The 10,753-nt window shown below is 43.8% G+C and overlaps 1 protein-coding gene across 3 annotated transcripts in view; it reads left to right on the forward strand.

The window, feature by feature from the left end:
• efna3a (ephrin-A3a) overlaps window positions 1-10,753 on the forward strand; it is a 117,369-nt gene that overhangs the window by 59,270 nt on the left and 47,346 nt on the right. For all 3 annotated transcript variants that reach the window (XM_080787952.1, XM_080787953.1, XM_080787951.1), the window contains exons 2-3: window positions 9,154-9,455; window positions 10,330-10,395. In XM_080787952.1, coding sequence (XP_080644078.1) covers window positions 9,154-9,455; window positions 10,330-10,395 — 368 coding nt within the window. The remainder of the gene's footprint in view (window positions 1-9,153; window positions 9,456-10,329; window positions 10,396-10,753) is intronic.

Here is a 10,753-nt window from a genome sequence, read left to right on the forward strand (position 1 = left end):
TTGAGTATTTCCAATTTCAAATACTTTTACTTCTACTCTACTTCTTTGACAATTTTAGTTAATTGTTACTTTGTAGATTTTGATTATTATTACAAAACATACATTAACCACTTCAGCCTACATTTCGGCCATTTGAAAAGCTCACATTTTTACAAGCTCACAATGCGTCACGATCGTCTATGGTCACGATGCGATGCATTGTGAGCTTGTAGATCAAAAGATGTGTATACATTTGAAATTGAAATTGCATAATGCATAATGAGCATTTTTACTTACTGTAGCCTACATTTTGATGACAATACTTTTGTACTTTTAACCAAGTACATTTTGAATTCCGGACTTTTACTTGTAACAGAGTATTTCCATAATACTTTATTGTTACTTTTACCTAAGTAAAGTAAAAAATGTGAATGTGGTGGAATGTTACATTCCACCACTGGTGTTTACACAGGACAAGCAGCAGAATGCTAGATGTGCATCTGCCGCATGTTTACACTGGTAAACAACCACCAGCATGCTGACAATCTGACACTGTGCTCTGTGTGAAAGGAAACCAAAACATTGCCAATTTCACGATATATAGATAATGTACGCATCGGTGTACATTACATAACAGTTGCGCTAGTCACGTTTTGATTGAATTAACACTTATAAGATTTGTCAATGTTTTATCATTAAACATAACTGTAAAATACAAATTTCCACTTTCTCCCAAATCCCTGTAGTACTGACCTATCTATGACGTATGACTGAAACTTTTGGCCAGGTTTCAGCCTGATCCAGTCACATTTGACTTGATTATCAAATTAAAGTAGACATGTTTCCAGTGGTTTGCAACATTAGCCCTGGATGCACAGACAGACAGACAGACTCACAGATCCATTTCTTGACAGTTTGCCTCTTGTAAAACCATCCTGTAGAAGACATTTAATTCTCTCTATGTTTCCTTCATTGTTCCCTTGGGGGAGTAGCTGGATCACACGCATGTGCCACCTAGTGTTAAAAATAGGTATTAATTGTATCCGGTATTTGTTATATCAAACTATAGTGTTGTAGCGGAATGGAGAAATCATCCGTCAAGGGTTTCTGCCTTGCCCCGTAGGGAGGTTCCCCTCCCCTACTGGGCAGGTCTTCTGGCGGGGTTTCTTTCTTTTTCATGAGTGGGGCGTTGTCAACAGACTGAATACCCCATCTCAGCACCAGCCTCATGTGGCTTGGCTCACTAATCATTAGACTCCCTACCCACACCTCCTGGTGTTGAATCCTGCTTGCGCCACAATTTTTCCACCAACCACGGACAGTTGTTTTTTTGAAGATAAAGTAAAGTTGTAGACCTACTGTACGTACGTGGCCGGTTAAGACTCACCCGTGGCTTCTGCGTGTGGTTAGGGTTAGGTATAGGGTTAGTAATGTCGGATTATACGCACCCCTGCCACTCGACTACTGTGGGTTGTGCTGCTGGATGCCAGGGGTTGTGCTACTACATGTATGTCTGGCAGATATAGTGACGGATACTTTCTCCAGCGTGCATGTTTACACCGGCCCAACTATTACAGTATATGTGTGATGTCATGCATAGCTGTTGTACGGTATAGCAGCGTGTTTATTTATGCATGTGATTGAATAAGATCGATTCCATTTTCTCACTGCTGACACAGTGAACTAATAATATTGATTACGTTGTTAATGCACCTCCAACACAAGGGTGGGCTAGACATTTTAGAGGTTTATTTTAGATTGCTGCTTCTGTGGTGCTTAACTGAGTCAGCAGCACACCACAAATTGCAAAGATGTGTTTTGTCTTTACAGAACCGATTTTATTCTTTTAGAGAAGAAACTTTAAATGCTGCGTTCAAAAGAATGATGCTCAAAGTAGTTATAAATACTGTAGGTTCTAACTAGGCCTTGCAATGGTACCTCAAAGCAATATTTAACTTTATTCTGTCAATATGAGTTCATGAGCAGCCAATCCCTGGCATCATAGTTTCATTGGGAATGTATTCAGGAGCAGAGCTCATGCTCTGTTTCTTCTTCAAGCTTCTTTATTCATTTATAAGTTAATAGAGAAGCGCTAACTTCTTTGCTAACAGGCAAGCTCATAATTATTCAGTCAAACCTCTTGTGGGAGAGAACACACCATTTAGCGTTACTGTACGTAAAGCCTGATTTATACTTCGTACTGTATATGACGGTGTCCTGAATAAAAAAAAACAGATATCAGAAAAATAATCTCACAGCTTGTGCTTGTAAATCTGCTGCTTTTGGCATACAGAATAAGTGTCATCGTGGACATAACTCAACCAAACATTAGTGATGGGAGTGTCAGGCCTCACTCCAGCACCAGGAGGAATAGTTATATCAGAACCCTATGTGCTGGTGAATGTCTTCCCAGGAAGCATAAACAAAGAACATACACAAAGCAGAAAGCGAGTAAGATTGACAGCACTGAGACTTCAGTGGCACCGCTGATGCCAGTATTGGGGAATGCATAGTATCGTTGGTGTGCTCCTCCAGACTACTAGTGTTGGAGCACAGTGAAATATCACACAACACAGTCAGACAGCATCCACTCTACTGTATGTCGCTGTTGGCATTAATTTATACCACCACCATGTTTCTATGTCACCAGATGTTCTGGCCAATAAGGCTTCTTCCCTGTACTCAAAAAAAGAAAGAAAAGAAAAGTCTCTTTAGCTGTAGCAGTAGCGTACCATTGTTATTTATTGATACTAGCGCTATTCTCAAAAGACTCTATTTAGCGCAGACGTGAAAGGTACAGTGGTACTATCTTTGTCTCAACTATTTTTCCCTGCACTCTCTCTCGTTTCTCTCTCTCTCGTTTCTCTCTCTCTCGTTTCTCTCTCTCTCGTTTCTCTCTCTCTCTCTCTCTCTCTCTCTCCCCTGCCTCCTTCCTTTGCTAGCTCGCTCCCTCGGCAGTCTTGTGCAGGCTTTACTAACGAGCTGTGCTTTCCTGCTCATAGGAAAATGATGATGAGACAGCAAAACCGCCACGGAGACAATGCATAGCGCAGGGAGAAAGAAAGAGAACATGGTATAGGGGAAGAGAACGGGAATGAGAGCCATCGCTCTTTCTGTGTTCTGTGTTTTTGTTACTGCTTATCTCCCCGGGGAGCACTAAATCTCCATGTAGGCCTCTCTGCACGTTTTCTCTTTGTTGTTTGACATCATTCAGGCCTTTTCCTCTCTGTCTGTCTGTCTCCATCTCTGTCTCTGCCTCATCTTACCCACAGTCTTATTTATTTATTTGTGTCTGGTTTATTGTGCATGTCTGCTGAATTGCTGTGTCCTTAGTAATTTAATGAAGGAATTTGGAAAATGTCTAATTCCAAGTCTTTCTATCACACTGCGTCGTTGATTTTAGTCTGTGATAAACTCTCTCTGTTGTGTAGATGTCGCCATAGCTCTTCTGACTTCTTTTACAAAGAGTGTTAAGTGTATTAGTTTTAAAAAGGTCAATTTTTACTTCCCCACAAATGCATGGTCATGCCGCACTTTTATTGTACCTATGAGGGCGGATTCTGCTAATGTATTTCAATGGACATGGAGCATTTTTTGCAGAAATCCACAAATGGCAACAATCCGCTCCATTCCCATTGAAATGCCTTAGCAGAATCCGCCCTCATTAGGTAGAATACAAGTGTGGTGTGACTGTGCCCTAAGAGTTATAGATCCACCTTTGATCCAACTCGCTGTGCCCTAAGAGTTATAGATCCACCTTTGATGCAACTCGCTGGTGCACATTTACACTTTTTCTTCCGTTAAGGTCCTTGCAGACTTTTTCTGGAAAAACTGCGGAAAAATGCAGCAAAAAATCCGAAAAGCAGTGTGCAGTGTGCCTGGACCTTTAAGCTGATCCTATAGCCCTAATCGTCATGGAAGTTCCACCGAACTTCATGCGTTTCTCTCCTGATAAGCACTGATTATAGATCCACTCGGGTATTCCATTCTATTACCGTGGTAATAGAATGGGATCCGACCCGGACCAACTAGACCATAATAAAACATAGAACCGAAACCACATGGTTCTACAATTTTCTCAGATTTTGGTTCAGGTGGACCTGTGAAGACCTCTAACCCCCCACCCCCCCTCTCTCTCTCTGCTTCACCTCACCTAGACTCTTTTCTCTTTCACACTCTCTCACACACCCTTCCTACTTTTCCATCCGCGCATCTATACATCCCTCTGTCTCTCTCTACTCTTAATTGTCCTTTTCTTTCTCCCTGTCTCCTGAACCCCTGCCATCATCCCTCACAGCCCTGCAACCTTTCCATCTTGTGTCACTAGCATACAGTAAGTGCACTGCTTACATAACACCATACACCTAGAGGGACTCCTTATCCTACTCTTGGTCCATTTGTCCTCCTCACCTCTCTCTCTCTCTCTCTCTCTCTCTCTCTCTCTCTCTCTCTCTCTCTCTCTCCTTTCTACCAAACCTACTCTTCTTCCGCTCCTCCTCACCTGCCCACCCCCCCTCCCCCATTTCCTTTTCCTCATCATCCTGCCACTGCTTGCTCTGTCTGACTGTCCCTTTGTGACCGAGCATGTCAAGTGGTGAAGTCAACATTTTGCCTTCATGGTGTATCTTCTGGTGCTGCCCGGAGAGGGGCAGCATCAACTCCAGAGAAACTCTAGTAACTGTCATTGACACCCCTGGACGTCAGACTAAATACAACACTTAACTGCCATTGACTCCACCAGAGGCCAGAACTGTGTTTTCAGTGATTACGCTAAAGATCACTCTACGTCAATGTATGGTTCTAGGTTGCTAGGCAACCAATAGAACCGGATAGATAGATTCACAAAAATGCATTTATCTCAGAGTTATTGGTCAAAATAAGCTTTATTCAACGGCCCATAACTAAAGAACCGATGATCGCGGTTACAACATTTATTTTGTGGGTGAAAGAAAAGACCCGTCACTCTTTTTCTTTTCTTTTTTTACATCTGGTTCACGTCTCAGGAACCGTGAGCCTACTGAAAAACACTGGCAGTGGCGGAAGAATTAATTCATTAATATCATAATTAGTTAATTTGTAAATTGTGTTAATTTAACATGAATGCAACCAATCGTAACCGGTGTTACAAATTTAAATGAACACCTGACACCTGAAGAAGGGGAAAAAAATAATATAATGTTGCTAGTATGTCTTTTTTAAGATTTATTTAATGATAATGCAAACATCATTCAAAACAATGAAATCAAGATTTTCTTTTTTTGTTAAACAAGACAAACTCAAAAAAGAAAACTAAAAACAGACAAAACAACCCCAGAAAGATAAACTACACAGCTCTCATTACTCTGTATTGTCCATAACACCACTTGACAAAATCAACTCGGATAAATATAAAATAACAATAAAAATAAAACACAACCCAGAGGAGATATTGAAGGTAGAACCTCAAAGAACCTACCCCATATATTTTCAAAAGTAGCAGGCTTTCTCCTTACATTGTACAGTATGATGAAAGCTCATTCAGCCAGTGTCTCTGTGAAGGTGAGTTTTCAGATTTCCAATTAACCAAAATGATTTTCTTCGCAGCTGTACTGGCGAGTAACACAAAATATTCTTTGTTAAAATTTATGTTGATCAGTGTAACGTCACCCAGTAACCAAATTATTGGATCATGTGGTATTTCAATCTCTATGATATCAGAGACAGTAGACATGATGAACTTCCAGTAATCAATCAGAAGTGGGCAGCTCCATAACATATGTAATAGGCAGCCTTCTGTTATCTTACATCTTTGGCACATAGGGGAAATACTCCTATCAAGCTTGTGTAACCTGAGCGGGGTAATGTAAGTTTCATGAAAACTGTTAAATTGCATCTGTCTATGTTTGCTGGTTGCTAGTATGTCCAATGTTAGCCCCACAGTATCTTGATTATTTGCCAATCTCCACTGACAGTGGTAGCGTAAAACAATGCGAATGAAACGAGTGTTGTGGCTGCAGGGGGCATTGAGGCAGATTGCCTACATGGGATGGAGTTCGGTATATATATCCCTACGGCATACATCCCTGTTTCTGTGGTACTCTCTCGCTCTCGCTCTCTCACACACACACACACACACACACACACACACACACACACACACACACACACACACACACACACACACACACACACACACACAATGCTCAACCACCCTGCCCCCCATCCACCGCCGTGCTCTCTGAGTTTGACGGCTGCTCCTTGATCTTCCTCGCTCTCTTCGCCTTCCTCTGCCGAATTTCTCAATGAATGGGTCTCCACTCTTTCCCTTTTCTGCTTCACCCCGTTTTCATCCACGATTCCCCTCACAGCGTGATTATATATTCACTACATCCTCTCTCGTATCATTCCCCTCCCCACAACTCCACCTATTTCAACTGCACCCCCACCCTCCCCTTCTCTAAATATAGTCTCTTTGAAGCATGGCTCTGTTGTCTCTTCCCGCAACTCTGCAAGACAAAAATCTGTCATCTCACATCTGAACGCCAGGGATAGAGGGGAGAGAGAGGGAGAGAGAGAGAGAGAGAGAGAGAGAGAGAGAGAGAGAACAAGATAAGATTGATGGCCCAGAAAGAACACTGGTTAAGAGAATTGGTATTCATATGCCTCAGCATGTGTGTAATGGCAACCGAATGGAAGGGATCAACAGAGGGAGGGTTCGAATAAAAAGCTAAGGCGAGCGGAGGGTAAAATATGGAGATAAGAGAACGGCTAGAAAGCTACAGCGCAGAGGATAGAGAGAGACAGAGATAGATGGAGAGAGAGAGGTGTTATGACTTTTTCTGATCCTCGCTTTGTAATTGAATAATAATCTCTCCAGAGACCTGACCAGTTGGTGTGTGTGTGTGTGTGTGTGTGTGTGTGTGTGTGTGTGTGTGTGTGTGTGTGTGTGTGTGTGTGTGTGTGTGTGTGTGTGTGTGTGTGTGTGTGTGTGTGTGTGTGTGTGTGTGTGTGTGTGTGTGTGTGTGTGTGTGTGTGTGTGTGTGTGTGTGTGTGTGTGTGTGTGTGTGTGTGTGTGTGTGTGTGTGTGTGTGTCTGCCCACACAGACACCTTAGTCCTCCTTACACATCATTCATGCTTGCAGACAGCATGCATGCATTATTGCATTTCTAACAGAAAAAAAGGTATAGGAAAGAATAGAGAAAGGGGTAGAGGAGACATGAGAACAGAACAGAATAGAGTGCGAATAGAGAAAGGGGTAGAGGAGAAATGAGAACAGAACAGGGGGGAGGAAGAGAAAGAGAGTGCAGGGAAGTAGTGAAAGGTACTCATTCAGCCATAGTACAGCACAATACCTCCACCTACTGTGAGACGTGTGCAACTGCATGTCAATGTGCCGCAGACCCTCACCACTGCAGCTATAAGGACACATCCCCTCTCATCATGTCACCTGCAGCAAGCCCTTCTAATGACTTCTACTTGGCGTAATTACAGATGGCATCATTTACATAATGAGTATACTTAGCATTATAAACTTTCAACAGCGCAGCATGGGGGCTGAATGCTGAATCGTGTTGCGTCACCTCGGCCTATTTGTGTGGCGCTGAACCGAGAGAGGACTGAAGTGTCTCGTGGAGTGCTATGCTGGTCCACCCCGCTGTACCGTGATGTAATCTATCTCACACAGCGGTGGACTGGTTGAAGTACTCTTCAAGTAGCCTCGGGAACCTTCCTGAGCCATGCGACCCATAAGGCAGCAGCCTACAGTATCTCCTGTTTCTGTAGTGTGAAGTGGCGTAATGCACAAGTGCACCCCCTGGACATGATGCACAAGTGCACCCCCTGGACATGATGCTATTGTCGCAGGGACTTACTCCCCGTAGTCCAACCCTTGATCCTGAGTGCGAAGCAGGGAGGCTTTGGGTCCCATTTTTATAGTCTTTGGTATGACCTGGCCCGGGGGATTGAACCCTGACCCGGCCTCCCAATCTCAGGGGGGACACTCTTAACCACAAGGCCAGTAGTCTGAGCTGGACTAGAGGAGACAAAGGGGTTGTGACAGGGACTATAGATGAATTTAAAAACGGGTCTCATGGTCGCAGCTTACGTATTTCCTATAGGCGGACTCTACGTAGCTGCTGGGTTTAAACCCTCACCAAGCGCATCTCTTCTACTACAGTGAACGGTAGAGTGACTGATGTTAGTCTGCCTCAAACGTTACTCTTTTACCTGCTTTTTACTAACACTAACATTACAAACATTATGGCTGCTCCAACAGTAGAAAAAAATAAAAACAGAATGTCAAAATATCCACCACGGTAGCTGAGACCAGAGCCATTGAGTAATGGTTGAGACGAAGCAGTGAAAGGTCCTGAAACATAACGTCAGTCTTACCCAATACCCAATCTTTCTGTTTTATGAACACAAGGCTGCCGTACTTTATACCTCATACTAAGCATTTAAAGTAGAATGGAGGGCAAAAATGAAAAAGATCCAAAATGGTGCATAAAGACACACACACGCACATACACATACATATGTTTACAGATGCTCACTCACAGAGGCAGAAACAGCCATCAGACGACTCCTGGATGACCTTCTGTACCTGCCCTCTAGCCATCGGCCAGGTTACCCCCCCCCCACACACACACACACACCTCGCTTACCCCCCCCCCCCCATGTGGCCAGAGAGCACACATTCGACACACTGACACGAGCTTCTTCCGCCTCGCTGACCCCGTGCAGGCAGTCTCCGAGGGGAGGAAAGGCAGGCTATTATTTTCTGCAACATCGCCGGCTTTTCGCCACGAGGACTAGAGAGAGCGAGGACAATGTGTGTGTTTTATATGCATAGGAGGAGGGAAGCTTATCGCCTGCAGGAGAACATGATGACGACAACAACACATAAATAAAACACAACACAGTGTTTCTCTGCGCAGGGAAAAGGTTGCCTATTGCTGTTTACGGGGATTTGTGGAACCTATTCAGCTTATGATAGATGTTTCTTTCTTTTCTTATCCACTCCTTTTGCCCATTTCTTTCTCTATCTGTCCTCTTTATTTCCGTCCTCACTTTTTTCTTTTTTCACTTTTTCACTCATTCAGTCCAAGCTCGTTGAATTAGTCACTTAATTGACACATTAGCTGACAAAGCAACTTATTCGTGTCTCTCTCTCTTTCTCTCTCTCTCTCCCCCAGTCTGCGGAGAGAGGGTTACACGGTGCAGGTCAGCGTCAACGACTACTTGGACATTTACTGCCCGCACTACAACGTCACCCAGCGGGGGTCCCTGGAGCGCACCGTGGCCGAGCAGTATGTCCTGTACATGGTCAACTACCGCGGCTACCGCACCTGCGACCCCCAGATGGGCTTCAAGCGCTGGGAGTGCAACCGCCCCCACGCGCCCCACGCCCCCATCAAGTTCTCTGAGAAGTTCCAGCGCTACAGCGCCTTCTCCCTGGGCTACGAGTTCAACGTGGGCCACGAGTACTACTACATCTGTGAGTCGGGGGTTCTGAGACTGGGTTCCGTGGTTGGTTAGCAATGGTTACTTTATTCAACCCATTGTATTGGGGGGCGGGGCGGGGGGCGCGAGACATGGCCAAAGCATTTCCGGGGGTCCCCAGCTAAAAGAGTTGAGTACCCCTGCTCTAAACGATGAGATAATCCTGTCACCTCATGCTACCCTGCAAAATGATGTATCACTCTGATATGACGCACTGCAGCTGGTGACAGTGGTAATGAGCAGGCCTCAGGCTAGAGCACTTTGTGATCCATTGATCATTGAGCATAATGAGGAACCCATGTTTGTCCTCTGTCGTCTGCATAAGATCCATGATGACACTGCTAGAATGTGGAAGTTCAACCAAGGACATGCTTAATGAGATGTGGATAAAGTTTATGGTTTTGACTAGATAGAGTAATATGGCTGTTAAAGTACTGTCAGTGATAATTTCTAGTTAAAAAGCATTGTTAAATAGCTCTATATTATCACAGGAGTCACAGGAGTCTCCCTGTCTCTCCAGCTCTTTTGTAAACAGAAAATACATTTAATCCAATTGGGAGAGAGATCCAGATACGGCATAAGCAAGTGAAACTGGAAGTGATATTAAATAAAACAAAATTGCAATTGGAATAGTAGGAAATTGTAGCTGATAAATGTGCACTCTTTCTTGAGTGGATGAAATTGGTCACCGACCTGAAAATGTATTTTCTGTCTATTAAGAGAACACTATACTAAGAGACAAGCATTACTATCAGAAATCACAACTTTAACTTTTTAACAACAAAAAAACTTTTTGTTTTAATGGTTGTGTGGATGAATGGCCTGTAGATGGCGTGAGGCTGATGCGTGTGTTCTGCTCTCTGTTCCAGCCACGCCCACCCATCACCATGGCCACAGCTGCCTGAGACTGAGGGTGTACGTTTGCTGCTCCACAGGTGAGGACCGCCACCTGTCTCTCAGTCTCCTCCTTTCTGTCTGTCCCCTCACCTCCATTCTGATCCCTCTCTCTTTGTGAATTCCACACACAGATGCACTGACACATGCAGATGAGATATTATATGCATGTGTGTGTATACTGTATATCTTGCGTTTTATTTTATATTTTTTTTGGGTAATTGCCGCTTTTGACGGCTATTTCTATGGTAATGACTGGAAAATAAAATTCCTTTGGGATAACCTGACTGATTAAAAAACCCACTTCACTTTATAAATATCATTGCAAATCCTCTGTGCCTCTGTGGCTGCTACTCTCTCTCTCTCTCTCTCTCTCTCTCTCTCTCTCTCTGTACCTCT

The sequence above is a fragment of the Protomyctophum bolini genome (assembly GCF_963924005.1).
Source record: "Protomyctophum bolini genome assembly, chromosome: 17".
Lineage (NCBI taxonomy): Eukaryota > Metazoa > Chordata > Actinopteri > Myctophiformes > Myctophidae > Protomyctophum > Protomyctophum bolini.